Source organism: Anopheles funestus, chromosome 3RL, assembly GCF_943734845.2.
Source record: "Anopheles funestus chromosome 3RL, idAnoFuneDA-416_04, whole genome shotgun sequence".
NCBI classification, from domain to species: Eukaryota; Metazoa; Arthropoda; class Insecta; order Diptera; family Culicidae; genus Anopheles; species Anopheles funestus.
In genome coordinates, this window is record NC_064599.1 from 74,045,211 (window position 1) to 74,072,876 (window position 27,666).

Sequence of the window (27,666 nt, forward strand, 5' to 3'; positions counted from 1 at the left end):
TGCTGAATTTTGTTACTATCTTCAAAGTTTTCTCCTCACAAATCTTTAAGTCGAGATATATCACTCCAACAGTCCACACATATCATCCATGGCATCAGTGTATTCCAGGGTTTGCTTACAGACCGATCGTCGTTGATCGTCGAAAATTGTATGTTAGGGTATCGAGTACCTTTCTCCAACGTGGATCCGTGGAGTGATTGCAAAGGGAACGGGTCTTGAGAAAACAATTGAAGAAAAAATTCTCTTTAAAAAACAATGACCTGGTGTAGCGACCTGTAAAGTCAGGCAAATGTTTGGCTTACTAGTGGCTTATTTTTGCCACGTAGCCGAATAACCAGCCTTTATGCAACCGACTAACTTGTCAGATAGACGCTTATTTCTTATCATGGAAAACATCATCGAAGCTTCTGGTACTTCTTCTTTTGTAGCAAGAGGTCAGTGCCATCGGGCCGTTATCGAGGTTTCTTTAATTCTATTTATGTGAGAAAAGGCTAAATAATATAACCATTATCATAGACGTTTCATTTGCGTTATTAATGATATTTACTGATAGTGAACTTTATTGGAATCTATGTGTGACACTATTATTTTACAGAACGACAAGAATCGTTCTTTTGTTTTAAAGGATTTTTGCAAATTACCTATACTTATTGTTTTTTAAAATACCACCTCTCAGCTAGCTCGAAATGGCTGAGTCTTCGAAAAAGAAAAATGTTAGCTCGTGAAACTGAAAAAAAGGAATGGAAATTATATAACATAAACGTATTTCTTTATATTTAATAACATCCTTTTTAGGCCTTTTTCTTATGTTTGGGGGAAAATAACTTCCAGCAAGGCAAAGCTAGACGTATTTGACGGAAGTAGGAGCTTGAGGAATAATTCCATTTAATTCCACAATGTGAAAACATTAAAAGATTTGAGAATTCGTTCTCTATTTCGACACTGTCTACATAAGATGCAATCACTACCGTACACGCAGCACTAGTGCGCTTCGGATTCTACTTTAAGAGCACTTTCTTCCTTACGACAGTTTGTTCTTCGGATCGAACGCGGATAAATATTTCTACAGGCGAACGTTACCAAATTATCATCCACCCTTTTTCTTCTTCCTGGTACCGTGGATAATTTATTTACGCAATTGTTGTTTTTTCCATGTTTTTCCATCTCCTAACTCGCTTCATATGTAGAGCGATGTCTCGGATGTCTCAGCCTTTTTATTTCATACGATTTTCTTTTTACAGTAACAATTTAGGTTAGTTCTTTCGCACTTTCTGCAAAAACAACAGAGTGTGTGTGTATGTCTGCCTGTTTGTGTATAGCAATAATAGACATGATGTGTGCACGCGATTTTGATCCTCCACTAAATCCACAACCCAATTATATGCTGCCAATGGGATATTTTTTTCTCTCCTTTTCATCAATCAACTTTCTTGTTTGCTGGATGGTGCCAAAATACCGTAGAGTAGCATTAGTTGGTTGTTGCAGGAATTATCGTATAAAGGTGAGTTTAAAGTAGTTTACAATTACGAATAATACAATATGGGGATAGTTTTGGTATAAAAAAATTTGGATCGGAACGCAGGCTAAAAATGTAAATGTGTGCGCACACAATGCTTTTCATTTCTTCGTTTACCGCTCATTGTTTTCCCATAAGAGCTTTCATTTCTTTAATCAATGATCAGGCCAGAAAATCGGTTGGAAAATTTTGTATTCCACAAACGTACTGCGTGTATTATTGTTATGGATTACTTAAGAGAGTTAAAAACAAAAGCTTTGATATCGTTCTTGAAGCCCGACAATTACAACGGCCAACTGGACTTAAATGCATCGTCACGTACCGGTCCTTTAACGGTTGCAGAACCGGCGGCAATGTACGGATTTACTGTAATTCTGATCGATTACTAACTGGCACTTTGGTAATATTATGAGAAAAAAAAGAAATAAGTTCATGTTCTGATGGGAACTGAGGGCAAGCTAGCATGCTAGAAAGTAACTGTATCATCTGTATTGTCTTATTTAAATGAAATATATTTCGTGTGCCCCACCTGTTAAGACTTAGCATTAATGGCATCAAATAAGTAAAGAAAAAAAAAGAATATCTCGCAGAATGACTACTACCAAGGCCAATTTTAACTACCACATTAAATGATTTGCATACAAACAAGCTACTAGATGTGTAAAATAAACGGTTTCCCGGGTCCATTTCAATGTTACCACCATAAGATTATTTTCATAGATTTTGGACGGTGGGAAGGACTGCTTAAAATGGACGACAAAGTAAAGAAAAGCAAAAATAAAAAAAAAAACGAACGAAAGATCAAATTACGATCGCTGTATCACTGGGTGAATCACAGTGGTGAGACCCCTTGTGGGCACGATCGTTTACAGCGTGCGGTAATTGTTTGGATTGTTTACGTTTCCAGCGTTCCGTTGCGTTTTGTAGAATTTGTACAGTACCAGCGAGATGGCCAACGATCCGTAGGCAAGGATCATACCACCAACGAAGGAGTAAGCATCGAAACGGTTGCAGTGCGGTGCCGGTGTCGGTGCTGGAGTTGTGGGAGTTTCGGTCGACGTCGTCGTTGGGGTAGGTGACGGAGTCGGTGTAGCGGGCGTGGTGGAAGTAGTGCTCGTCGTTGGCGGCGTAGTTGGCGGGGTCACGGTAGTAGTGGTGGTGGTGGTGGTTGTGGGAGTAGTAGGCTTGGGAGTAGTGGTGGTGCTGCTGGTAGTTGTAGATTCCGTTGTAGTTGTAGTGGACGTACTTGTGGTTGTTGTATTGTTGTCATCTAAAACAAACCATATACATCAATTAGCATAATTTACTATCTTAGATTATACGCGATTGAGGAATTTGATATCCGTATCCGAAGGGATTTACTTTTAATCTTGCATGTTTTCGTGATAATAAAAAGAATTTCTAATCAAGACGACAAGAAAAAAAAGTCACACAGCGGTTTAAAAGCAGGCACAGGAGGGAACAAAATGTTTTAGCATTTAGTATTTATTTTGATTTCAAGTCTGCTGGTAAGCGGCGTCTTGTTTACGTCATGTACATAAGATACCTTACGGTAGATAACGTAATCTCTCCCTAAATGTTGCTAAATTTCCGTTGAAATTGAAATGTTCGAATAACATGTTAAATACTCTGGACATATGTAGATGAAATCGGGTCATTTTCATTGCATTTGAAATAATAAAGTGTGTTGACAAACTTTTAATTATAAAGAGTAATAAGCCACGGTTTGGCTTTAATGGGCCATGTAATTAGCAACGTTCAAGCGTTTGCAAATTAATTTTTTTCTTATCACAAAAGTCTGTAGGTTATGATTTCAAGGTCAAAGGGCCGGGGGTTTCTATAGAATAGCAAACGGAAAGTCGCGTACGGCACAATGTGGTAATGAATGGATACGAAAACGTGCTTAAATCGTTACTGCGAGCAAACCAATCATAATACGCTTGCAAACTTACCTGGAGGAGGCTGTGTGATTGGCAGATCTTGCGTAGTAATTTCATCCGTTACATCAACTTTAGGAGCTGCTGCAGCTGAAGAGAAAGAAAAATATCATTGTCGCAGTGAACAGAAAGTGTAACCGAAATTTGTAGTCTTCTTAATTCATACATTGTTAGAAAGAAAAGCTTGCCACGATAGTAAACATAATCTATATGCGAGCAATTTTGTTTATTTATTCACATCGAAACGATGCAACAATAAAGCGAGACGCAATTTTTGCCAGCGTAAGCCATTTGTCTGCAAACAAAAACTTTCGCTGTTGGTGGTGGTGCGGTCAGTTAATCCCATCTCATCGTATCCCATCATCATGCTGCTGCTTGGCAACAGTTGGAAGTAAATTATAAACACGTACTACGTGCATATTGTGTTCCGCGAGAAACATTCGCGTCAAAATGCTGACGGATGCATTTGTGTAGCTGCATTTCTACGAACGAGAAATCCCTCACCCTTATCGCGCGCGCACACACAGCACAACTATTGGGCCGTCCTCCTACTACTCTACTTGACAAATAATCCAGCGCATAGCGACGAAGCGTGCGGAAGAAGCAATCGCCAAAAACATGCAGCACCGCCACCTAACCCGCATACGCGCATTTGAAACACACACTTTTTTTGCGCTCCGCTCACTTGGATAAAGTGTTCGGAATTATGTGTTCGGGTGTAAGAAAATGCAAACCAATCTCTGTGTGTGTGTGAGAGGGGGAGAAGAACAGCACGAAGAAAAGGAAGAGCAATAGAATCGTTCAATAAGCTTCCTGCAACAGGCGCGCGCTGCTGAGAGGCTGATGATGAATCATGCCACACTCGTCAATACGTTGAAAATTAGATTAACCTCCTTTTCTTTTGTTGAACGAATGTTTTGCGAAAATACGCGACTGTTATCGTGCAACTAAATGGCCGCATTGCTGACCTCACGCGCATCTCGAAACGAGATAATCTACACGATATGCATAAATTCCAACGAACGGCCGGTAGCAACCCTGGGCCGGACAATCCTTGCGTATTGCTTACCTGTCGTTGTGGGCAATGCGTTCACCGCGAACAACGCAACCAATGCCACCAGCAGTGCACCTTTTGCGTACTTCGGTGCAATCATTTTCTCGATGCTATCTACCTTTCTTTGGCTATTGTACGGTTCTGTATTTACCCTGTAACTGGGGGGTTTCGAGCAACACTCCTGTACCTGCGAAAGTGAAATACGAAACCGTTGATTAACTTGGCTACCGTACGTTTCTATCCCGATCCTTCCGGCGCGGTCGAAGAGATGGGAATGGATAAATACACCCGCTTCCGTTTTGCCCCCACGTAACACCTTTTTCACTGCTAGCAGCGAGCAAAATTGCACGCACTAGTAATGGCGGTGTGAGTGTGTGCAAATGGTGACGATGATGCGTTTGGCAACAATCGAAACAAGAGACGGTTGGCATATAACAAAATTATCTTCAATTTGCGAACCTGTTCGCTTCGGGAAATTGTGCAGAATTTCACACTTGCCTGTTGGGGGTTTTTTAGCCCGGAATTAAAGTAAAGCACCGATAGATAACACACGCACGACTGACTAAACCAATTTACTGTGAGCGAACTAAAAATGCATCGCGGAAGGTTGATCAATTGGGACGGTTTGACGTTTAGTTCGCACGATTTGACAGTTGCAACATTCCCGCTTTAAATGCCTGTATTTTTTAACGTTAATAAACTAAATAATCAATAGGGTCTTTGTCTATGAAAATATTAAAAACCAAAAATAACATGCAGCATCGTCAGACTCCTATAGAAAGTATAGGAAGTTTCAAATTAAACGTGAACTCAGATACATTGTATGAGTATGAGCTTAAATGTCATGTTGCGTTCATACAAACGTCAAGTAAATTTATGCTGAAGTCCGTGTTTGCTTTCAAAATGAAACACATATAGCTGTCTCTTTCTTCTATGTTTCTTATTTATGTTTTATGGAAAAAATGCTTCGTTTAAGATGAAGAAAATGATTTATTATCGTTTTTATGAAGCTTAAAACTTAATGCTACGGTTTGCATTTGTTATTTTTTGTTTGAAATTTCGATAATGCGGACAGCCTGCCACAAAATCGCTAAACTATCAATCTATCTCTACATAAAATTGTATGTAATCATATCGTTCTTACCATTTTACGAAAATGCAAAATATGCTTACAGATCTATGGGGCCATCTATCTTGATTCACTGTACAGTGAACTGAACTTTAAATTGCAGTAAATACTAAGCCATCGTGTTACGGAAGATGTAGATGAATGTTCCTACGACTTTTTTTCCAACCTTTTCAGTCGTTCTGGAATCGGTTAATGATCCTTCTTTTTCGGTTTTTTGGGGTTGCGCGAACGGCTTTTGGCCTTGCACAGTGGACATATCGGTGCATTACGATGAATTTGCTGATGACACGATAGACAAGACTTCATCGGAGGCGGCTGCTGTCTGCTGAAAGAGGAAAATGGACAAAGCAAAGGGAAGCTCTCAATGTATGACAAAGCGTAACCGGAAACTGTTTGCCTGTTTCCGCATTGCACGGATTGGCGCTGAACATAAAACCGGTGTAAAAATTCATGAAAAAAGCGTTTAAACATATCGGTGCAAACATAGGCAATGAAATAATAAAACCGAACGAAAAATCACCTTAAATTCACATTGAAATCAGACCTGAATGTCGGATGACCGATGCCAATCGTGGACGGTGCCTGTTGCAAGCGGTTCGTGGGTAGTTCTGGCGGTTTGTTGATACGCATTGCAACCGGTGGTGGAGGAAGAAAGCCGGGCGGTGCTGAAGGTGGCAACGATGTGGCCGGTGCATCGGGCGGAAGAGGATGATGGGCAGATAATGGTGGCCGGGAGAAGGTGGCGGAAGCTGCCGACAGTGGCTTGTTCGTAGCGTAATAGTTCTGGAAGCGGCTAAAATATCGAATGAAAATGTATTTTAATAATCCAATTAGTGTATTGTTGCAAGATATTTGCAGCTTCCGTTTGTACGTACTCCGGAGAAATGGTAGTTCCTTCTTCTTCGTGCAGTTCCGGTAGTCTTTCCAGGCCCAAATAATCACGACGCATTGAATCTACCTCGGTTTTCAGTGGGACGTATTCTTCGTGAATGCGATTAGCCATGTTAATCGATCGGATACGATTCTCCTCAGCCTGCTTAATAACTGTTTCCATCTGTAGCAAGAGAAAAACAAAACGTATAGCAACACTATAATTTTCCTTCCAACTCACATCGAGTAAATGTTGATTTTGCTTACAGCATTAATGTCGGCATGAATTTGGCGAAGTTCCTCCACATGGCTCATCTTTTCCTGCATGAGCAACTCCAGCTCCCGCCGATATTCGGACAAACATTTCTCTTCGGCATCCCCATTCTCCACCTCGCGAACAATCTTCAGTTTTAGCTTCTCCAGCTGCAGGGTTTTTGAGCTGCAAACAAAGAAAAAGTACAGTGAAATGAAACCAACCCACAAAGGAAGCCATGGAATCGGGCATGGTACGCCACATACCGGATGTCTTTCATCGCTTCGAGCTTTGCGTAAATCGTTCTTTCATCAACTGCACTCATTTTTGTACCGTATGCAAACCGCTTCTAGTATTGTTTTGTTTTCTTAAATAATTGCACTTTTTAAGACCAGTTCCTTACAAAATTTGAACTTTCACTTATGTACGGCGGTAGAAGCTAACTTTAAATTCCATTCAAATCATACTTCTCTCGTGGAAAAGATGATGCGCTGATGCTGATGGAAAATGGCCGATTAATCTTTGCATCTCTCGTGCTTCGTCTCCTCACAGAAAAAAACCCTTCCCTTTTTTCCCTTTGGTTTCCTAACATCACGCACACATCGACGTATCGGTCGATGCCGACGTGATGCGAATTCATGCACACTAGTAAGCGTCTGTTTACAAACAAAAGTACCAATTTGCTATCGTCGATCGTACCACTTATTTTCACAGTTGATACAAAGTATAATCTTGCAACACACGGATGTCTAATGTGGCTGGTTTAATTGTTACCTAAGCCGGGTAAAGAAAATTCATTCAGTATGTTAAGAAAACCTCATATAAATTACAGTTTTTGTTGCAAGAAACCTCGTTAGTGTACATTAGGCTGTAGTTGTACGCCATCGTGGGTAAAGGTAAGTTTTGGCCCCTTTTGCACTTATGTGGAATGTGTGCACCATAACATTCTTCGCATCTTTTCAAGGATTTACAGTACGCCGGAGCATGTGCGTGTATTTAAGAAAGAATTTCAGAAAAATATAAACGGAAGCGCTGCAAGTGAAGTTCGCCAAAAATGACAAATACGCGAAGTGACGTTTAAAACGCCGCTGCTATTGTTTACGCTGTGAGTGTGTTGTTTGCGGTGCGGTTAAAACCGCGATCGTTCATCGATTCCAACAGCAGAATGTATCACCGTAATTTGGCCCACTTGAATCCGTACGAGCTGCACAAACATCTCATCAATGAGTACATGCTAACAAAGCCGGGTGCCACCAAACTGCTCCAGCGCGACACATCCCGTGACAAAACGGACCACGATGTGGTGCGCGAGAACCATCGGTTCCTGTGGGATGGCGAAACGGTGGACAGTTGGGAAAAGCAGCTGGCCAAAAAGTATTACGACAAGCTGTTCAAAGAGTATTGCATTTCGGACCTGAGCCGGTACAAAGAGAACAAGGTAAGATAGTGTTCGTTTGGCACCGTGGCATGGATTCATACCATCGTACCAAGCTCTCGTTCATTCATCATCCTTCGAGGTGGCCATGCGATGGAGAATCGAAAAGGAAGTGGTCGTTGGCAAAGGTCAATTCGTGTGCGGCGATCGACACTGTGAAGTGCGGTGCGAGTTGCGTAGCTGGGAGGTCAACTTTGGATATCTGGAACAGGGACAGAAAAAGAATGCTCTGGTAAAATTGCGTACGTTAAACAGAAGTTATGGAGAAAAAAAAACACGATCCATTAAGCTAATCTAAACCCCGTTTCTGTTTGCAGGATTGTGCCCTAAATGTTCGGACAAGTTAAATTATCACTCTAAAAAGAGGGAAATCAAACGATTGAAGAAGCGCGATCGGAAAACGAAAACTTCTACCAGTAAGGGGGTTTCCGGTGAAGCTTCTACTAGTTCCGCCGCTAAACCAATTTCGGAAGGTAATACAATCGTTACGATTACCGAAGGGACGGAACCGGAAGATATAACGGAACGGGCGGGAGATAATGAAGATAGTTCCACCGTACCTGATGTTACCGAAGGAAGCTGGAGTAAAGGTAACACTAGAAAAAATAGATTATTGTCCACCGATTGAAGATCTCACTGCTAGTTTTTCTTTTCCTTTAGGAAACGATACGGAAGAAAAAACGCGCGAAGACGAGTTTGATGAGTTTTTGGAGGATCTCTTGCTGTGAGAAGGTGGTTTTTAATATGTAACCTGCAAATTTTTCCTATCTCCAAGATTGCCAAACAATTACAATGGGCAAAAACGGTAGATTTATCTTTTTCAGCAATTATGTTTGATATTGAAGCCAATTTAATGTACACCTAGCTTAAGTATGTCTCGTAACAGTGAGTTTATGTTCATGTTCAAACTGGGGTCGTTTTTGATTTTTTTGGATTTCTTTTCGCTCAAAAATTATAGCACCATTTTATCTTAATCCTTCTGTAAAAAAAGCACAATAATATTATTACATTAATAAACAGACGCGTAAGTTTTTTTTAAACAACATGTTTCGTTTGTGTTAGAGTTTGAAATAAATTATAATTTTAAAAATTACCACAGCGTTACGTAAATGATCATCTCAAAGAACTCGTTACAACCCTGAGCTATGGGCAATAATTGGATTCACCACTAGCGGACATACGGAACAACCACAAGTGAGATAATGTTAATAAAAACAAACGTAAGATTGTGTTGTGTTTGGTATGATTATTTCCGTTAATCAATCCGATGTGAAATCCAAGCTTATCAATGTTTTGCATATATGCTCACCGTTCGCAAAACGCTCTCATTTAGTTTGCTTTTGCTTTCGCAGTGATCACATCGTGCGTGCTGGTGTGTAGAATGGTGAACACAGTTTTAATCTGCATTACCATCTCGCTTTTAGCGTTTACTTATGGCCAAGAAACGGAAGAGGAGCTGGTAGGCATCACAAATTCCTTTGCCACTATGATTTTGTACTGTGTTCAGTATGTTAACAAATCAATTCTGTTGTTTCTTTGTAGAAATGCCCCGATGGGTACTGTGTTTCAAAGAACCTATGTATCAACGACACTTACAACGATGATCCAACAGTTGCCCAGACGCTCATTGTGGGATTGCGCATTGATGATACCGATTACTGTGAAGATTATTTACTAAAATGTTGTAAAAATGCCTCAGTTTCGACCACAACAACCGTTAACCCAGTGGATAGTGAGGTAAATGAACATTAGTCGTAGGTTTTACGGTACCGTTCTAATGTTTGTTATTTTAGGAACTTATTGAACCACCTCCGACCGTTTTCGAATGCGGGCAGTTTAACGAGAATGGATTAGTTTATGAACTGAGCCATAATGACTCTCTGGCCCAGTATGCCGAATTTCCTTGGGTGGTGTACATAATGAAGAAACAATCATACCCAACTGATAGTAACTTTGTCTGTGGAGGTACATTGATTCATCCTCGGTTTGTGGTTACAACGGCTCATAATACGGATGGAAAATCGGACTTGATCGCACGCTTCGGTGAATGGGATATTAGCACCACGCACGAACCATTTCCACAGCAGGTAATAAGCCTGGTTCCCGCGTTCCTTACACAGCGATAATCCCCGTATCCCTTTCCACAGGAATTTAGCGTTAAGGAGATCATCAATCATCCAGCATATGTGCTTAACCCAATACAGAACGATATTGCACTGCTTTTGCTTGTGGAAGACGTGCAATACCAGCAGCACATTCGGCCTATATGTTTGCCGCAGCCAGACGATCAGTTCGTAGGGAAACGTTGCATTTCCAACGGCTGGGGCGTCCAGCGAGGAGCTTACGCGAACGTGATGAAGAAAATAACGCTTCCTGTTATCGAGCACAGAAGCTGTAATCGGATGCTGCGTTTTGCTGGACTTGGACCGTTCTACAATCTTCGGGAGGGTTTCATGTGTGCCGGTGGTGAAGCTGGCGTAGATATGTGCAAAGGTGACGGAGGATCACCACTCGCGTGCCAAACTGACAGTGGAATATTCGTGCTGGCTGGGATCGTATCGTGGGGCATTGGCTGTGGAGGTTATAATTTCCCAGGTGTATACGTTGCTGTGAACCGCTACGTAAATTGGATCAATGAAATCCTCTTGGACCGCGTTATGGATTTTGAAATTAAATTGTAAAACAGCCGCAGCGAACAGGCGAATCCGTTCGGATATGAAATAGGAGTAATAAATGCTGCTAGGGCATTTGCTTGCAATCGTGCTTCCTATCTATCCTATCAACCTTTGACCTACTGTAGATTTCGTACCGGGGAATCACTGGCTATGCTTACAGAGTATCAAGAGAGATGCGTTACAAGTACTGTTCTTCTCTTTTTACTATTATGAATCCGTGTATTGAAGTGCTTAATACATGCTGTCCAAGCTTCGCCGCCCAGCCGGAATACAATTATCAGGCTAGCGAGATAGAGCGATTTCGTTTAGGGGTTCCCTTTTCTGTTGTTTTCTCTCACGCCAAAAGCTTTAATGATTGCCAGGGATGAACAGTTTGCACAAGAAACGCTTAATCTATATTACAAAAAATACATTACCGCTAAGCCCGCTCAGCGTTGCTTTGCTCTCGTCGTTTCCAACGCGAATAACCACGATCGGCGCGAACTCGCGAACCTATAGTTAAAGCTCTGCAATACATCAAACACTGCCCGTTTCTGTCAGTGGTGAGTTTACGTGGACCGAGGATCGAGGACCGAGGACAGGCTGGATCATAATGTCTTCCTCTTTAAATTTGCAGCTGGTACCCGGCTAGGTCTAGCCCTAGAAAACCTTCTAGACCTAGATCTTATTAGCCAGGGAGATAGTAAATTTGGGGAAGATACAGCTGGTTCCACAGTGTCTCCACAGTAGGCACTGCCTGTTCGTCGCTTAGGAAGTTTTCCACGAGGAACTCTAGCGAAAGTTGGTAGTGATCCGCTAGTGTGATCGATTGGTGCGGGCTCTTTGTTTTTCTTTTACGGAATTACGGTGTCCGGTGATCATTCACCGATTCACCAATTGGTCGAACAACTTTCATGGGGAACCCATTTTCCACGAGTTCCGCGTGTACCACACACGAGTTCATTGCGCGGGGAACAATCTTCTCCTCTTTCTGGCTTCTGCTTCCGGTGTAGGGGCTGCTGTTAACAACTCCAGTGTTGTCCGAACTTTCCTTCCGAATATAGCCTCTGCTGACGACCAATGTTTGTCCAAAACATGGTTGCGTGTGAGCTCGGTAAGTTTGCAGGAAAACTTCAACGCTCGGGACGCTCCATCTTCTTCGATTTTCTTTACAGACAGTTTGCGCGTATCGACGAAGCGTTTGGCCTGCTCGTTGAACTGAGTATGAAATTTTGCAACGGGCACAAATCTCTTCAAACGTGGCACTAGCAAATTGCGGTCTGTTATCAGTTACTAGCGTCACAGTAAATCCAAACCATGCGAATAGCTTTCGTAGTATTGCTATCGTTATCGGTGTAGTGATGTTGCTCCTCTTAATTACCTCTGACCATTTCGTGTATGCGTCGACTACTACCAAAAAAATAATCACCCTCTATCAGTCCTCGTGCTAATAGCTTAATGCTATTTTTGCTTTTATAATAGCTTTGCTCTAAATTAGAAATTGCTTTTTTGTGATTGCGTTACAACCTAACTTACAAGGACATGCAAGGACAGCGTGAAAAGTTGCAGCCTATTGACCTTGGTTGATGGCGCTCTCGTGATGTAACTCGTAATTGGAACGGAAATGTACACCTAGTCTATCCTAGTTCTGTAAACCTACCAGGTTCTTAATTCCGTTCCTAGTTTCGCGGACCTTGCAGGTACAAAGTTTTGAACCCAGTTCCGATCGTTCATTTTTAGGAACGGAACGAACAGGCTTCCAGGCTCATTCCGGAGCGCACATCACTAATCTGTAGGAACAAGGTGAATCGTTGCTGATCTTGTCGTTCCGTTCACCGTAACCTTCACCTCAAACTTGCCATTCAGCTGAAGGCACGTACCGGATGCTGTTTTTGCATGCATTTTCAGTGGCGATGGAGGCCGAGCTGCTTCCACGTTTTCCGTCCAATAAACGTGTTGTTCGATCGCAGATCGCAATAAGTGTCCAGAGCTCCATTGTGCTTTCCGTTATCACTACTGACTTATGACTCATAATAGATGTCGTACCGGGAAATCATTCGTTTGTCTTATCAAGAAATGTGTAATGGGTTTTCTTTTCGTTGCTTGTATGAAACATATAGGCTGTTCTAGCTGTTCTTCATCGATCAGTAGGAATGCAATCGTCGAACGTGCAGGATCGAGAAATTTCCTTCACCATGATGCATTGTTGGGGGTATCTGTTAGTGATCTGCAGTGGCATGATCATTTCATGCGTAGCGAATGATAACGCGGGTGATTTTCAAGTAAAGTATAATCTCAGAAAATATCACGCAAATTTAATTCTTATATAATTCCGTATTCCGTAGGCATGTCGGGAAGGTTACTGTGTATTGGAAGATTTGTGTCCAGATGGAATGTACAACGAATCATATGTGCAGTCTAAGGATATTATTGTGATACGACTGGGTAAAGTATGCCCGGAAAAGGAAGTGTGCTGCACAAATGTTTCAAAATCTACAGCAACTAAGCCTGCATATAGGGCTAATTCAGCGGAGAGAGAAGTAAGTGGACGATTGGTAAAAGTAAAGTGGAATTATCTATACCGTTCTAACTTTTGTTAATTTAGGATGCTCCGGTACTAAACGTATCCAATTTTGAGTGTGGCGAGTTTAACGAGAATGGATTGTTTTATGAACTGCGACATAATGACTCGCTGGCGCAGTATGCCGAATATCCCTGGATGGTGTACATAATGAAGAAACAATCATCCCCAACTGGTAGTAACTTTGTCTGTGGAGGTACATTGATTCATCCTCGGTTTGTGGTTACAACGGCTCACAATACGGATGGAAATTCGGACTTGATCGCACGCTTCGGTGAATGGGATATTAGCACCACGCACGAACCATTTCCACATAAGGTAGTAAGTCTGGTTTCCGCGTTCCTTACATAGCGATAATCCCCTTATCCATGCCCACAGGAAATTAGCGTTAAGGAGATCATCAAACATCCCAAATTTGTGCACAACCCGTTGCAGAACGATATTGCACTGCTTTTGCTTGTGGAAGACGTGCAATACCAGCCACACATTCGGCCTATATGTTTGCCGCAGCCAGACGATCAGTTCGTAGGGAAACGTTGCATTTCCATCGGCTGGGGCGTCCAGCGAGGAGCTTACGCGAACGTGATGAAGAAAATAACGCTTCCTGTTATCGAGCACAGAAACTGTAATCAGATGCTGCGTTTAGCTGGACTTGGACCGTACTATAATCTTCGGGAGGGTTTCATGTGTGCCGGTGGTGAAGCTGGTATCGATATGTGTAAAGGTGACGGAGGATCCCCACTCGCGTGCCAAACTGACAGTGGAACATTCGTGCTGGCTGGGATCGTATCGTGGGGCATTGGCTGTGGAGGTCATAATTTACCAGGTGTATACGTTGCTGTGAATCGCTACGTAAATTGGATCAATGATGTCCTCTTGAACCGCGTTATGGATTTTGATATTAAATTGTAAAACAGCAGCAGCGGACAGGCGAATCTGTTCGGATATGAAATAAATATGCACGGGGCCCCAAGTATCCTCTTAGTTTGCGTACCGCTTCATCCGCTCATGGCCAGAACCAATTCGTTTGGTGTTTGAGCATGCGGCCCCTTCAAGCCACGCGGTCGCTTAGTTCGCTTATAGGAAAATCCGCCTCTGGTTAAGTAACTATGTATTGATTTGCTAAATAAATGTTGTCCAGATTTTCGCCACCATGATTTTTGTTTTGTTGGGGCTTTCGGCTATTGATCTGCAGTTGCACGATCATTTCAAGCGTAGCAAACGCTGACTCGAGTGAACTTCAAGTAAATTATAATTTCAGATGTGATCGCGTAGAGTACATTCTGAAATCTTACTGTTTTGCGTAGATATGTCCGGGAGGATTCTGTGTACTTAAGAATTTGTGTGGAACGTATGGAAATGAAGCAAATGGAACATATGTCCAGGATTAGCATATTATTGGACCACGATTGTTTGAGGATAACGTGATAAGGTTCTTTACACAGTGATAATTGTTGATGCTTATCCACAGGAAATTAGCTTCACAGGAGATCATCAACCATACTGAATATGTATACAACCCGAAGCAGAAAGGTATTCCAATGTCTTTGCATTGTGGAAGACGTTCAATACATTCGGCCTATATGTTTGCCGCAAGCAGACGATTGAACTGATAGGGAAATGCTGCATTTCCAACGGCTGGGGTGTGTGCAAAGATGATGGAGAATCACCACTTGCGTGCTAGACTGACAGTGGAACATTCGTGCTGGGTAGAATCGTATCGTGGAGCGTTGGATGCAGTGTTTATGATTTACCTTGATTTAAATTGGATCAATGATATCCTCTTGGACCGTATTATGGATTTTTATATTAAATTGTAAAACAACAGCAGCGAAAAGGCGAATCCGTTCCGATATGAAATAGGAATAAATAAATGCATTTGCTTGCAATCGTACTTCCTATCTTTATCAACCTATGACCTAGTGTACAATTCATAACGAGAAATCCTTGGGTTGGCTTATCAAGAGATGCGCTACGGGTGATGTCCTTCCCTTCGTCCGTTCGTTATACAACACATGGTTACGTATTGCGAAATAGACGCTGTTTAAGCTTCATCAATCAGTCGGAACACAATCGTTAAACGAGCAGGATCGAGAAATTTTCATCACCACGATGCATTCTTGGGGGTTTCGCTTAGTGATCTGCTGCTGCATGATCATTTCATGCGTAGCGAATGATGACGCGGGTGATTTTCAAGTGAAGTGCAACCTCAGATATGATCGCGCAGATTTAATACTTAAACAAATCCGTATTCCGTAGGCATGTCCGGGAGGTTACTGTGTACTGGAAGATTTGTGTCCAGATGGAATGTACAACGAATCATATGCGCAGTCTAAGGATATTATTGGGATACGACTGGGTAAAGTATGCCCGGAAAAGGAAGTGTGCTGCACCAATCAAATAAATGTGCAAACCAAAAAGGTAAGGCACTAAGCGTTACACGACCGAGTGGTAAGCGTTACAGGTCCGTGTGACATTGTGCATTGGCTGCTACGCTAAATGTGTTAACTGATTACTTATGTTTTTTTAAAGAAGTGCCCCGGAGGATGCTGCGTTTTGAAGCACCTTTGTCCCAACGCCAATACTAAGCTCTTTAGTACGCGCATGCAGATTGATATTAAGGATATCGACTCGTGCGGAAATTATTTGCAAGTGTGCTGTGAAGGCCTTGCGACTGATTGCACGACTAATGAATTGTATAGTGAGGTAAGTGGACACAAGCAATTAATTGAACTGTACCTTACTAATGTCCACTATTTTAGGAGACTATTACACCTTTACAAAGTTCTGAATGTGGACAGTTTAACCCGAATGGATTATTTTATGAACTGCTACATAATGACTCTCTGGCGCAGTATGCCGAATATCCCTGGATGGTGTACATAATGACAAAGCAGAATAGGCAATCTGATAGTAACTTTGTCTGTGGAGGTACATTGATTCATACTCGGTTTGTGGTTACAACGGCTCACAATACGGATGGAAAATCGGACTTGGTCGCACGCTTCGGTGAATGGGATATTAGCACCACGCACGAACCATTTCCACAGCAGGTAATAAGCCTGGTTCTCGCGTTCCTTACACATCGATAATCCCCGTATCCCTTTCCACAGGAAATTAGCGTTAAGGACATCATCAAACATCCAGCATATGTGCATAACCCAATACAGAACGATATTGCACTACTATTGCTTGTCGAACACGTGCAATACCAGCAGCACATACGGCCTATATGTTTACCACAGCCAGACGATCAGTTCGTAGGGGAACGTTGCATTTCCATCGGCTGGGGCGTCCAGCGAGGAGCTTACGCGAACGTGATGAAGAAAATAACGCTTCCTGTTATCGAGCACAGAAGCTGTAATCGGATGCTGCGTTTAGCTGGACTTGGACCGTACTATAATCTTCGGGAGGTTTTCATGTGTGCCGGTGGTGAAGCTGGCATCGATATGTGTAAAGGTGACGGAGGATCCCCACTCGCGTGCCAAACTGACAGTGGAACATTCGTGCTGGCTGGGATCGTGTCGTGGGGCATTGGCTGTGGAGGTCATAATTTACCGGGTGTATACGTTGCTGTGAACCGATATGTAAACTGGATCAACGAGAAACTCTCAAAATACCCTGAAGATACTGAGATTATAGTTTAAAATTGTAGAAGCATTTAATGAAATAAATCATGATTGAACATTTGCTTGCAATACACCACGATCGTGCTTTGCGTTATCAGTGACTCACAATGGATTTCGTAGCGGGAAATCCTTCATATGTCTTATCAAGAAATACGTTATGCGCTTTCTTTTCTTTTTGCATGAAACAAGTATAGAATTGCTAAACAGACGATGTTCAATCTTCAATCATCAGTCGGAACACAATCGTCAAACGAGCAGGATCGAGAAATTTTCATCACCACGATGCATTGTTGGGTGTTTCTGTTAGTGATCTGCAGTTGCATGATCATTTCAAGTGTCGCGAATGTTGACGCGAGTGATTTTCGAGTAAATTAATTTGAGAAATGATCGTGCAGAGTTCGTGCTAAAAAAAATGCCTTTTTCATAGGAATGTCCGGGAGGTTTCTGGGTGCTGGAAGTTTTATGTCCAAATGGAATATACAACGAATCATATGCGCAGTCTACGGATCTTATTGGCATACGACTGGGTGAAGAATGCCCGGAAAAGGAAGTGTGCTGCACAAATATAACACAGCTGCAAAAAAGTGTTGATCGCGATAGCGAAAGAGTATGTATAGTAGCATGTATAGAGCACCTCTAGAGCATGTATAGAGCACCACATCTAACTGTATTCATTGCAGACGACTGTGAGCAACGAATGGGCGATGGAGTATGAATGTGGCCTAAACAACCCACATGGGATAGGTAATCAATCCAAGCTGGACCACACATACGCTAAGTCTGGTGAATATCCGTGGGTTGTTCTCATTTTGCAACAGGGGACAATGACTACCGTCTGTCAAGGTACACTCATACATCCGCGGTTTGTGCTAACGACAGCGCATCACTTCGAACCGAATGATAGCTTCGTCGCCAGGTTTGGTGAATGGGCTTTCAATGAGGAAATAAAATGCTTTCCAAAACAGGTGAGCTTTTCGCGTGCGATGTTATTGTATATGATAACACACCAATGATGTGTCTCATTTGTTACCATTTCAGAATATTGATATAGAAAACATTATTGTACATCCTAAATACAACAGTAAGGGGCTACCCAATGATATTGCGTTAGCGCGGCTGAAGCGAAATGTGCTTTATGATGCGCATATACGACCTATCTGCTTACCCGGTCCAAATGATCTGTTCGATGGCCAACAGTGTACGTCTGCCGGTTGGGGTAGAATGCAAGATTTGAAGTTTGCAAGCGTATTAAAACGCGTAGATCTTCCGGTTATACCGCGACAAGAGTGCAAGCAACTGTTTGCTAGAACAATATTGGGACCGTTCTTCCGACTGCACGAGAGCGTGCTTTGTGCCGGTGCTATGAAAGATCAAGACATGTGCGATGGAGACGGTGGATCTGGTCTATTTTGTCCAACGGAGTCGGGATCGTACGTTTTAGCAGGCATTGTTTCTTGGGGCTTGGGCTGTCATCAGCAGGACGTTCCTGGTGCTTACGTGAATGTGGCTAAATTTGTACCGTGGATACAATCTACGATAAATGAACGTGTTTGATGTAGTGTTCACTTACATGATGTTTGTGCTAGTAATTTGCCATCCTATTTCCGTGTGGAGGGTTTACAGGGTTTTTCTATTCAGTTTAGACTAGCCGCACACTTTTTCCTGCTCTGCGTACTTGATTTTTGACGCAGGTAGGCAAACAAACATGGTGCTTGCTAATAATCAAGTGCGCCGAGTAGGAAAAAGTGTGCGGCTAGTCTAAACTGAATAGAAAAACCCTGTATCAAACTGATGCCACGATAAAAAAAATAATCCAATGCGGAAGTGCGCGTTGACAAGTAGTGAGCATTTGGTTGACGTATAACACATACCTAGTAAACTATCGCATGAATTGATAATAAAATGATTGTAAAATTATCATCACTTCTTTACGCTGTTTATTCTTTTTTGTGACAAACAAATATAAATGAAGTGCAAATAATGCGCATTATTTGCGCGGATCCATCATCGACCATTGTGCAATGTTCAAAAATAAATCGGGCAATTTTCCTCCACCGAAGCACCCTCACTAGGCACACGCGCTTGTTTCGTTCAAACTATCTTTCGTTCAATGGCAAAGGAATGGAAATTTGTTCGTTAAAAGATTGATGTGTTGAGTTATTTCGTTAAGGTGGTGCTGTCAGCGAGAAAAAAGTAGAAAATGTTATTGTTTTATTTTCGTTGTCGTTGTTAAGCGTAACGCAGTGCAAAATCGGGACAAGTTCGGTCACAAAATTATGCTATTAAACGTTGTTTAGTGCCCTACAGTGTGAGAGTGAAAATGAATTTGTAAGTAATGCGGTGCGGACGGACGTGTGGTTGGATGGTGCACCTTGCCTCTGGCTTGGTGGTGTGGGTTACGGCGGGTGGTGGTTAAACTTACGGAATGGACATAAAGGAACCAATTCTAGTGTTAAAATGTCCCTACAGCCGAATGCTTGATGGCAAAACTGCACGATAAACTTACGAACCAACTTCCTCTTTTTAGCTTTATCCCAAATGAAGTGAAACGCGAAGGCATCTACCTTCAGCATCAGCTTGGCCCGCCGCTAATCCATCAGCAGCATCACCAGCTGCCGCAGCAGTCCCAGCATCAGTTGCTCGGTTTTCCGCATCCCGGAATGATTGTTAATTTGAAAAAGGAAGAATTTGATCCGCTGGAAGGCCAAGCCCATAATCAACAGCACGTACTGCAGTTACAGCAACAGGCCCAGATGGTAGGACTGCAACAACATCTCTCTGCCCAGATGCAGTCCCAGCTTGCTGCCCAGCAACATCAACAGCAACAATCGCAACAGCAGCAACAGCAGCAGCAACAACAATCGCAACAACAGTCACAACAGCAGCCGCCACCACCAGCACCATCGCAAACCCAGCAACCGCAGCAACAACAACAACAACAACAAACACCTCAGGCACAATCCTCAACGGCTACTACCGCCTCGACGACAACGACGACAACAACCACCACTACCGGTACGGGTAAAAAGAAAAAGAAAGGCAAAGCGAACCGGAACATTGTCATCCCGCAGCTACCGGAAGGGTTCATCGTGAAGGTGAAGGAAGAGTACACGGAGAACTATGTCCGCACCGTGACGAAAATCCCCGAAGTATGGTGGAACCAGGTCTGTTTGTGGCTCGTGTTGGTCTTGTTGTTAAGCTCCATTCTTTCCCGTCTCGTTGGCATACGGTTACTTTATTGCAGGAACAGTTCATCCGCACGGTCAAGTCGCCGGGTAAGAAGGAGCGGAAGTATCACGACTACAACGCGGTCAGCGAACACCAGTGCGATGTGTGCGGGAAATATTTCAAGGATAAGTACAAGCTGAACTACCACGTGCGCATCCACGTGCCGGAACTGTCGCACCGGTGCGACGTTTGCGGCAAGGTGTTTGCGCACCAGTCGACACTGCATAATCACAAGCGCATCCATACAGGTAAGCGGAAGTTCACTTGTTCGTTGAGGAAGAATTGTACCGGCGGCGAGGGTGGTTCCGTTTGGTGGGTGGGACACACAGTGCAAAATAATCTTACAACCTCACAATGTTGCGTTATATTTGGCTTCAGAGACGCCCTTTACGATAGAGTTTTTACGTTTTAAATAATTTTTAAAACCATTTTGCTCTAAATGGAGTATGTTTTATTTTACAATCGTAGTTCTGTACATATTTTTTTTGTTCATTAAAAACTTATGGCAAAAATTAAAATAACCGTTTTTTTAACGTTTTTCGTCCTTAAAACCCTTTTATGTACGTCTCAACAAATACTGCCCGGGCGGGGCGTGAAATCTCGCCAAAATGTTGTGGCACCAAATAATAATGTTTTTGCCATGGGTTAGAAGATATCTGCATCTATAGGATGCAATGATCAAGGCGAAAGACTTGATCGTATTTTTGAGAACAGAACAATATTGAAACGCTTGAAATTACAGCAAAAATGAAAAACAATTATTTCCGCTAGCACATCAGCACCGTTTCACTTCCGTGAAGGTAGAATTAAATGCAGAGCAAAATTGAATGAAGATCATCCCTTCCCGGGAAGTGTAATACAACTTTCATTTATCTTAAATCAACCTCTCGTGTGTGTGTGTGTGCCCTAGGTGAGCGTGCGTTTAAATGTCTAACCTGCGGCAAGGCGTTCGTACAATCGTCGGCTCTGTCCAACCATACGAAGATACACACCGGCGAGCGGCCGCACGAGTGCCTGATCTGTGGCATTAGCTTCATCCAGAAGATCAACCTTATCTACCACATCCGCATACACAACGGCGAGCGTCCGTACCGGTGCAACATCTGCCAGAAGTCGTTCATCCAGCAGAGCCATATAAAGAACCACATGAAGGTGCACAAGAAGGACAATCCGCTCGATTGTAGCATGTGCGGCAAGAACTACAGCGATCTCAACGAGCTGACCGAACACTACTCGTCGCACCATACGGCCGAGCTGACGTACCGGTGCCAGGCGTGTGGTAAATCTTTCGCCCAGGCGAACCATTTAAAAATTCACAAGAAGAATTTCTGCAACAGCAAATCGAACTAAAGCTCTTTCCTTGCTCCCGCCCCCCACCCCCGATATGCCTGTAATTTGTTTTGCTCATTTCTGTTCCTTTTAAAACTACTCCACTCTTGCAACTGTGTTTTCTCTTAAGTTTTTGTCGCATTTTTGTGTGGTGTACACACATTAAAGAAGTCACCCTAATCTTCCCTGCGTAGACAAGATTTTGCAGTCAGTAGTGTTTTCCGTGTCTGCCCTTAGATAAACGGATCGAACTAGATCGAATAGCGAGAATTGTGAGCGAAAGTGCAGGAGGATGTAATAAGCGCAATGTGGATTGTTATTTCATCTTCCGCTTACAATTTACATGATACGTCGTTTATGTTTTAGTTACTAGCACAAAGTTCAAAGTATCGTTACAAACGCAAGACAGAAGCGATAAACCAATAGATGCCAGAGATGTTATCCATCGAAACCATTGCAATCCCGCTAGGCATAACCCTTACGGATGTATGCGAGATTTACAATTTCCGTTCTGTTTCCATTCGGTTCCCTATCCCTGCCTCTGCAAATACAAAAAATAAATTGTAAATTTATTGTAAACCCGTACGTTGTAACTGCTGCCACTACTTCCCAAACTTCACTTAATCAATGGCGCTGTACCGTACATCCTCACTACCACCCTCCCCGCCAATCCCCTCCCCCGTGTGCTCGTCGTAATCATCATCTTGTAATTTCAAAATTAATGCTTCAAAAATGATCGATAATTAACAGCAACAAAAATCCAATCTGCGCGCATGTCCGTTCCACTTTATCATCTCAAAAAATGCGCTTCCCGCTGATGAAATCTGTTCCGGCGGAAGTGTTAAACATTGCAAGTTTAAAGAAAAACACAAATTTTCTGAAACGAAAAACACACACTAGAGTAGAGCGTCCCTTTCTGAAGCGTCGTGTTTAAACGAGTTGGCCATGTAGTAGTGGAACAGGCAGCGCCATTTCACGAGCGAATGGTATATAGATTAATTAACCGTAACATCAATCGGCATGGTAAACAAAAATTCGGAACGGCACAGCAGCAGTAGTGGTACAGCAATTAAGCGCATGCAGAAAGGAAATATTGATTAATAAAATCAAAAACAAATGTAGAGAGCTGTATGTAAAACTATACGTGTGTATGTGTGTGCAGCGGTTCGGGAAGCAATTCCTCTGTTCCAGCATCCGAATCTGCGGTTAGCAGATATTTGAGTTTTGGGGTTTTTGGGTATTTTGGGGTTAAAAGTAAGCAGCGAATACAACATTGATATTCGCCAGTCAGACTTTCTACAGTCTTACGAAACTTCTCCTCTCATACGGTTGATCGAATCTGGAGTTCCAGTACTCATGTACATGTCATTAGAATGACACCGGACGACCCAACTCGTAAAGTCTAGATAAGGTTCGGATTAGCTGACATAGCGGAGTCTACGCATTGGAGATGTACCGCATATCTGTTTATTAAAGCAACACGATACTAGTACGCATTGTTGTTTGGTCAGAACTGGATGAGAGTAGCGTGTATGAAAGTGATCATCATGATGAGGAGTGATAATTACAGTTCGTCAATGCGAATGGTAGTGCTGGAAGTAGCGGATGCTATTAAAATCACCACAAATTCTTCACCAAACCCGCCACACCAACCGCAATCAATACTAACGTCGGGACCAGGCTGGAAGGATTAGCGCCAGCGCTTGCATGACGCTCGAACTTACGCGCCCAGATAGCGAACGTGAAGAGATCCGAATGAGCGTTGTTCAGTTTGTAAGTCACAATGTTATGAGGTGTTCTGAGAAGCAAAAAAAAACATAATCCCAATCGGTTACTTCCTACGAAATACCGTTTCCCACACAAGACAGTTACTTACGGATCGCCCACGCTCGGAACGACGAGGTATTCCGTGTCCGACACGTCGAACGGTACGATACTGGTGTCGACGTTGTTCGGTAGCACAAACGTTTCCGAATTGTCCGCGAACTTAGCCACTATGGTGATGGCATTGAACGTGACCGCTTCCTCGTACACTTCGTTCGCACCGAACCGTCCCGAGCAGTCACTATAGTTGGCGGAAGAGCAAGCAAATATCGCACAGGTCGTAATCTGGCCATCGGCAAAACCATCAAACGTACGACCGGCATCATACGCAGCTAGCTTGTAGCGATAGTAGTTCTGCAAAAGAAGGTCAACAAATAAAAAAAGAAAAAGAGAATTAAAGCTCATTTTAAATCACCACCATCGTTTATCGTGCAGTTGGGGATGATAACACAACAGCTATTGATACCGTGTTTTGTAGATTTGATTTCACGCTATAATTGATGGTAAAGTTGCAGCAATGGCTTTGATAGCAAACACGCTCTTCCAGCTGCGCGTTCGATGTCATCGGAAGATCCTTCGTAGTGTACTTATCGATCTGGTCCCGTTTGAGAAACAGTTTCGCCATCTCGGCCGGTGTACCTTTCGGTTGCGGTATCTTGCTAATGGCCGCATTCGGGAAATTCATTTTAGGAACCTGCACAACGTACAATTTACTGCAAGAAGTAGAAGAAAAAAAGAAGGTAGAAACACGATCGTAAAAAGTGGTCCCAAGTTTTCCGTCACCCAGCAGCAAGCATACGTTTGTGGTTCGTGATTCATGACGGTCGTGATTGCACCACGCCGACCGGAATATACACCCGTACCGGTACTGCCAACACCCGGGAAGCTTGCACCGGCCGCTAGCAGGTTCGCATTGTTCGAGAATGCCCATCCTTGTTGAATCTGTGACGCTGTTAGGAAGGGCAGTTCCGAGAACCACATCGTCGGGAAGATGAAATCCGTAACGCCCAACCGGACCAGCTCGAGGGCGGGTTCGTTGAACATCAGGTCGAAGCAGATGAAGTGCCCAAACTTTACCCCGAAATCCGTCTCGAAGCTCACAATCTCCGGGTACGTCGTCGTATTAATTCCAGCCTCACCAAACAGATTGAACTTTCGGTAGCGTGACACGACCGCACCCTCCCGGTCGAAGGCGACGTTCGTGTTGAAACGATACAACCCATCCGGGCTGCAGGGACGCGTATCCAGCTGCTCGGGACATTTCGCCTTTTCGGTCAGATTAATCACGATGTACTTTTTACGGTTGCGTGCCGCACAGGAAATGTCACGCACAACCCGTTCGTACTGCAGGTTGTTGCACGGTACAATTTGTTCCTGTGGATGCGGTACAAAGGATGCGGTTTCGTAGCCATTTAGTGTACCTTCCGGAAACACAAGCACATCGGTAACGTTTGCTTCGCCCGAATTAATAATGTCTATATACTGTTCCAGGCGGTTCGCAGTGCTGATGACAACCGTTTCACCGGATGCCCGGTCGGATCGGAATTCTACCACACCTGCCCAGTAGTGTGGATCGGATGGTGTGGACACCTGCAATGCAAGCCAAAGCGAGAGTAAGAAAGCGTGCTCTGATGATCGTGGAAAACACACACTGATCGCGTACCTGCTGTTTGCTCGGTGCAACATGCAGTAGCAACAGCAAAATGCAAAACAGAACCGGTGGTTTGTTCATGGCGAATACCTCCCTTGCACTGTACGTTGTGGCGTTAACCTTCAGTGGTTGCGAACCGATCGGGAACTGATGGCAGTTTGCTGTCAGCGGAATCAGTCACCACCTATTCTCCAAACCATGGAGAGATACGCGGTGCGATAAGTCCGGCTAGAAGCAGCTGCTAGCGCCATTGCATTAACACTATTGATAGCATGAGCAATCGGTACATATCATTGTAATGTGTAAGTGTAAGCGACTGGCGAAACAGTTCTCAACAGTGGCTCACAGGAAAAAGCATACAGTTGCAGAGAAAAATAATTTAGCTTGCAATAAGCAATTGATCGTGTGATGTGTTTGCTATTGAAGCTATAATTATGTACGAGCTTGGAGGTAATATAGTAGGACAAACATGTGTATTTACAAACGTTTGTGCACTGTACGATAAGATGAAGTGTCCCTTAAAATCATCCACAGCTTTCATCTTTCACAGTGATAATAACAATGTATTACAATTGGACTCTGATCCGTTCTTTACATCTTATCTTGTAGTGATGAAATCATCCCACGACGGAAACGAATTGTCAGCTTTGATCACGTTTCAAACAGATGTTTTTTTTTAAAGTAAATATACGAGATGATATGCCAAAATAGCGCAACGTTTGTCGATACCTAGCATGATACAAAGGTTAAGGGATTTAAAGAATTTAATATTAATTGACAAAACCTGTCTTCCGTTTGGTATGTATGTATATCAAACAATACAATGCTATTGCTGCAAGCAATTGTTATCACCTCAGCAGATCGGTTTTGTACAGGTTGTTGTGTAGGCTTGTAGAATGCCTAAAGGTTTCGATAAGACAAATGCCTAACACCTGATAGCATTTTGTCTATACAATATTTGTCACTGATTGTTCATAACAACAGATTATTTTGTTCACAACATTTCACAAACAATGTTGTACGAATTCCGACAAATACTTGGTTTGGTACCTTAGTATACTGTTGATAAGATTCCCTTATCAATTTTGCTGGTCTTTTGTGAGTTTTTAAGCCTAGTTTCGGTATGCTTTGGGTTAGCATTAAAGTTTGATCGGTTCGGTTTTATCTCATGCACTTAAGCAAATAGTTTATGCTTCTGATGAGAAATGAGGAAAGAAGGTGGGGAAATTATTATCGCACGTGATTGCGCATGTGTGGAGCACACGTGTGAGCGTTTCATCACATACTTTCAGGCGCAAAATGGACTAGCAGATGATTTATCCGTTATTAAGCGCGTGACTTAAACCCGGAATATTGTTGAAAGTTACATTCTAAGACCAGGACATGACATATTATGACAAATTATTGACGTCATCATTGGCACTTATAAAAAAATAGTTACGGAAAAATAAGAAAAATACAAAAAAACCGCCTGACCGTACATGTGTTTTCACGTTTATAAAATAGTATAACTTTTTTCACATATTTGGTACTCTGTTTTCTTAAAACATTTTAACGTTATATAATAATGAATTTGTTGTCATTGAAATTAAAAAAAAAACTTGTTAGTGTCAAATTTCAATAACAAAAAATCAGCAAATTAAACATAATTAGTAAAACATATATTTTAACGTAAGTAAGTATTAGTGATCTACAAGAACATGATTTTTTTTATATAAGAGACGAATAGATGAAGGAAGAATACCAATGTAAGGCTACCAGTATAGCCTTAGTAATTATAGTAATTTTTGCCACCAATCGAAAGCTGTGACGAATTGATCACATTCAAGGGTTCGTTCGGTAGCAGATTGCGATCGGGGAAATGACGGTAATTGGGTAAATTTGTGCAAAATGGCGTCTATTAGAATCAAGGTTAGAGTGTGCAAACAGTTTAAATGCGCTCATAATTTCCGTAAATAATTAAGCAAAAGTGAAATTTCTTCCACAAACAAACAATTAATAAAGAACAAAGGTAAAAGTAGCATAGAATTAGAAAAGAAAGCGGCAAAACATAGTGAAAGTTTTAAGATAGAAAGCAACCAACTAATGTGACTTTGTTTCTTGATTATATATTTAAGTGTGCCATAAAAATCGAAAAGTTGCTTCATCATAAAAATGCGATTATTTTAGAGCAAAAAAAAAAAATGCTACCAGCATTATTCCTGGAGCATGAGCTTAGGCGTGAGCCTGTTATAAGCATTTTTTCTTTAACTAGTTAATAGGCCCGGTTACATAGCTACACAACAGTTCTACGTAATGCCGAGGTATGTTCTATGGAGTTTTTGTCACATCTAGTAGAAGTTTTTTTATCATGCTGAAAATGTTCCGATGTAATTACGGCTTACGTTGGCGATACTACGGTACTTACAGTGAGACTGAACAGCCTTGCAACAGTGAGCCTTGCAGACTGAACATGCCAATTTGCTTCGAACATCAGGTGTATTTCATCTCCTATAACCAAAGGAACCGATCCGATTTGAGATCCGATTTAAGAATAATTCGTTCTTTTTGTCAATTCGAAAATTGATCATGGCCAA

At 42.4% G+C, this 27,666-nt stretch overlaps 7 protein-coding genes across 20 annotated transcripts; 4 read left to right on the forward strand and 3 right to left on the reverse strand.

The window, feature by feature from the left end:
- Nucleotides 1-1,095: 1,095 nt before the first annotated feature.
- On the reverse strand, nucleotides 1,096-5,136 carry LOC125767093 (integumentary mucin C.1-like). Its single transcript, XM_049433352.1, has 4 exons — nucleotides 5,006-5,136; nucleotides 4,523-4,694; nucleotides 3,469-3,543; nucleotides 1,096-2,786 (listed from the first exon to the last, which is right to left on the reverse strand). Exons 2-4 carry the CDS (start codon nucleotides 4,605-4,607, stop codon nucleotides 2,383-2,385), a joined length of 564 nt encoding a protein of 187 aa, XP_049289309.1. The 5' UTR covers nucleotides 4,608-4,694; nucleotides 5,006-5,136; the 3' UTR covers nucleotides 1,096-2,382.
- Nucleotides 5,137-5,477: 341 nt separating this feature from the next.
- On the reverse strand, nucleotides 5,478-7,426 carry LOC125767074 (zinc finger C4H2 domain-containing protein). 4 transcript variants are annotated; one of them, XM_049433327.1, is made up of 5 exons: nucleotides 7,026-7,426; nucleotides 6,774-6,945; nucleotides 6,512-6,690; nucleotides 6,181-6,429; nucleotides 5,478-5,958 (listed from the first exon to the last, which is right to left on the reverse strand). In XM_049433327.1, the coding sequence occupies exons 1-5, from the start codon at nucleotides 7,082-7,084 to the stop codon at nucleotides 5,826-5,828; spliced, it is 792 nt and encodes a 263-aa protein (XP_049289284.1). In that variant the 5' UTR covers nucleotides 7,085-7,426; the 3' UTR covers nucleotides 5,478-5,825. The 4 variants fall into 4 exon arrangements, with proteins under 4 accessions (XP_049289284.1, XP_049289283.1, XP_049289282.1 ...); XM_049433326.1 differs by having other exon boundaries at nucleotides 5,478-5,961; XM_049433325.1 differs by having other exon boundaries at nucleotides 6,157-6,429.
- A 45-nt stretch (nucleotides 7,427-7,471) lies between these two features.
- On the forward strand, nucleotides 7,472-9,237 carry LOC125767078 (protein FRA10AC1). 2 transcript variants are annotated; one of them, XM_049433331.1, is made up of 5 exons: nucleotides 7,472-7,655; nucleotides 7,724-8,197; nucleotides 8,277-8,436; nucleotides 8,512-8,784; nucleotides 8,855-9,237. In XM_049433331.1, the coding sequence occupies exons 2-5, from the start codon at nucleotides 7,925-7,927 to the stop codon at nucleotides 8,920-8,922; spliced, it is 774 nt and encodes a 257-aa protein (XP_049289288.1). In that variant the 5' UTR covers nucleotides 7,472-7,655; nucleotides 7,724-7,924; the 3' UTR covers nucleotides 8,923-9,237. The 2 variants fall into 2 exon arrangements, with proteins under 2 accessions (XP_049289288.1, XP_049289287.1); XM_049433330.1 differs by lacking the exon at nucleotides 7,472-7,655 and having other exon boundaries at nucleotides 7,683-8,197.
- A 252-nt stretch (nucleotides 9,238-9,489) lies between these two features.
- Nucleotides 9,490-17,131, forward strand: LOC125767041 (phenoloxidase-activating factor 2-like). 8 transcript variants are annotated; one of them, XM_049433282.1, is made up of 5 exons: nucleotides 9,490-9,653; nucleotides 9,737-9,931; nucleotides 9,988-10,281; nucleotides 10,342-10,687; nucleotides 16,889-17,131. In XM_049433282.1, the coding sequence occupies exons 1-5, from the start codon at nucleotides 9,576-9,578 to the stop codon at nucleotides 17,074-17,076; spliced, it is 1,101 nt and encodes a 366-aa protein (XP_049289239.1). In that variant the 5' UTR covers nucleotides 9,490-9,575; the 3' UTR covers nucleotides 17,077-17,131. The 8 variants fall into 8 exon arrangements, with proteins under 8 accessions (XP_049289239.1, XP_049289238.1, XP_049289237.1 ...); XM_049433281.1 differs by lacking the exon at nucleotides 16,889-17,131 and adding an exon at nucleotides 14,241-14,586 and having other exon boundaries at nucleotides 9,491-9,653; nucleotides 10,342-10,774; XM_049433280.1 differs by lacking the exon at nucleotides 16,889-17,131 and adding an exon at nucleotides 14,154-14,586 and having other exon boundaries at nucleotides 9,491-9,653.
- An 18-nt stretch (nucleotides 17,132-17,149) lies between these two features.
- Nucleotides 17,150-18,978, forward strand: LOC125767054 (phenoloxidase-activating factor 2-like). Its single transcript, XM_049433299.1, has 4 exons — nucleotides 17,150-17,424; nucleotides 17,486-17,665; nucleotides 17,739-18,023; nucleotides 18,097-18,978. Exons 1-4 carry the CDS (start codon nucleotides 17,269-17,271, stop codon nucleotides 18,610-18,612), a joined length of 1,137 nt encoding a protein of 378 aa, XP_049289256.1. The 5' UTR covers nucleotides 17,150-17,268; the 3' UTR covers nucleotides 18,613-18,978.
- A 107-nt stretch (nucleotides 18,979-19,085) lies between these two features.
- Nucleotides 19,086-22,756, forward strand: LOC125767039 (adult enhancer factor 1-like). 3 transcript variants are annotated; one of them, XM_049433270.1, is made up of 4 exons: nucleotides 19,086-19,386; nucleotides 19,586-20,222; nucleotides 20,303-20,534; nucleotides 21,197-22,756. In XM_049433270.1, exons 1-4 carry the CDS (start codon nucleotides 19,379-19,381, stop codon nucleotides 21,634-21,636), a joined length of 1,317 nt encoding a protein of 438 aa, XP_049289227.1. In that variant the 5' UTR covers nucleotides 19,086-19,378; the 3' UTR covers nucleotides 21,637-22,756. The 3 variants fall into 3 exon arrangements, with proteins under 3 accessions (XP_049289227.1, XP_049289228.1, XP_049289229.1); XM_049433271.1 differs by having other exon boundaries at nucleotides 20,309-20,534; XM_049433272.1 differs by having other exon boundaries at nucleotides 19,586-20,207.
- A 303-nt stretch (nucleotides 22,757-23,059) lies between these two features.
- Nucleotides 23,060-25,360, reverse strand: LOC125767028 (vanin-like protein 1). Its single transcript, XM_049433253.1, has 5 exons — nucleotides 25,103-25,360; nucleotides 24,239-25,029; nucleotides 23,906-24,152; nucleotides 23,492-23,793; nucleotides 23,060-23,413 (listed from the first exon to the last, which is right to left on the reverse strand). The coding sequence occupies exons 1-5, from the start codon at nucleotides 25,169-25,171 to the stop codon at nucleotides 23,233-23,235; spliced, it is 1,590 nt and encodes a 529-aa protein (XP_049289210.1). The 5' UTR covers nucleotides 25,172-25,360; the 3' UTR covers nucleotides 23,060-23,232.
- Between the last annotated feature and the right edge of the window lie 2,306 nt (nucleotides 25,361-27,666).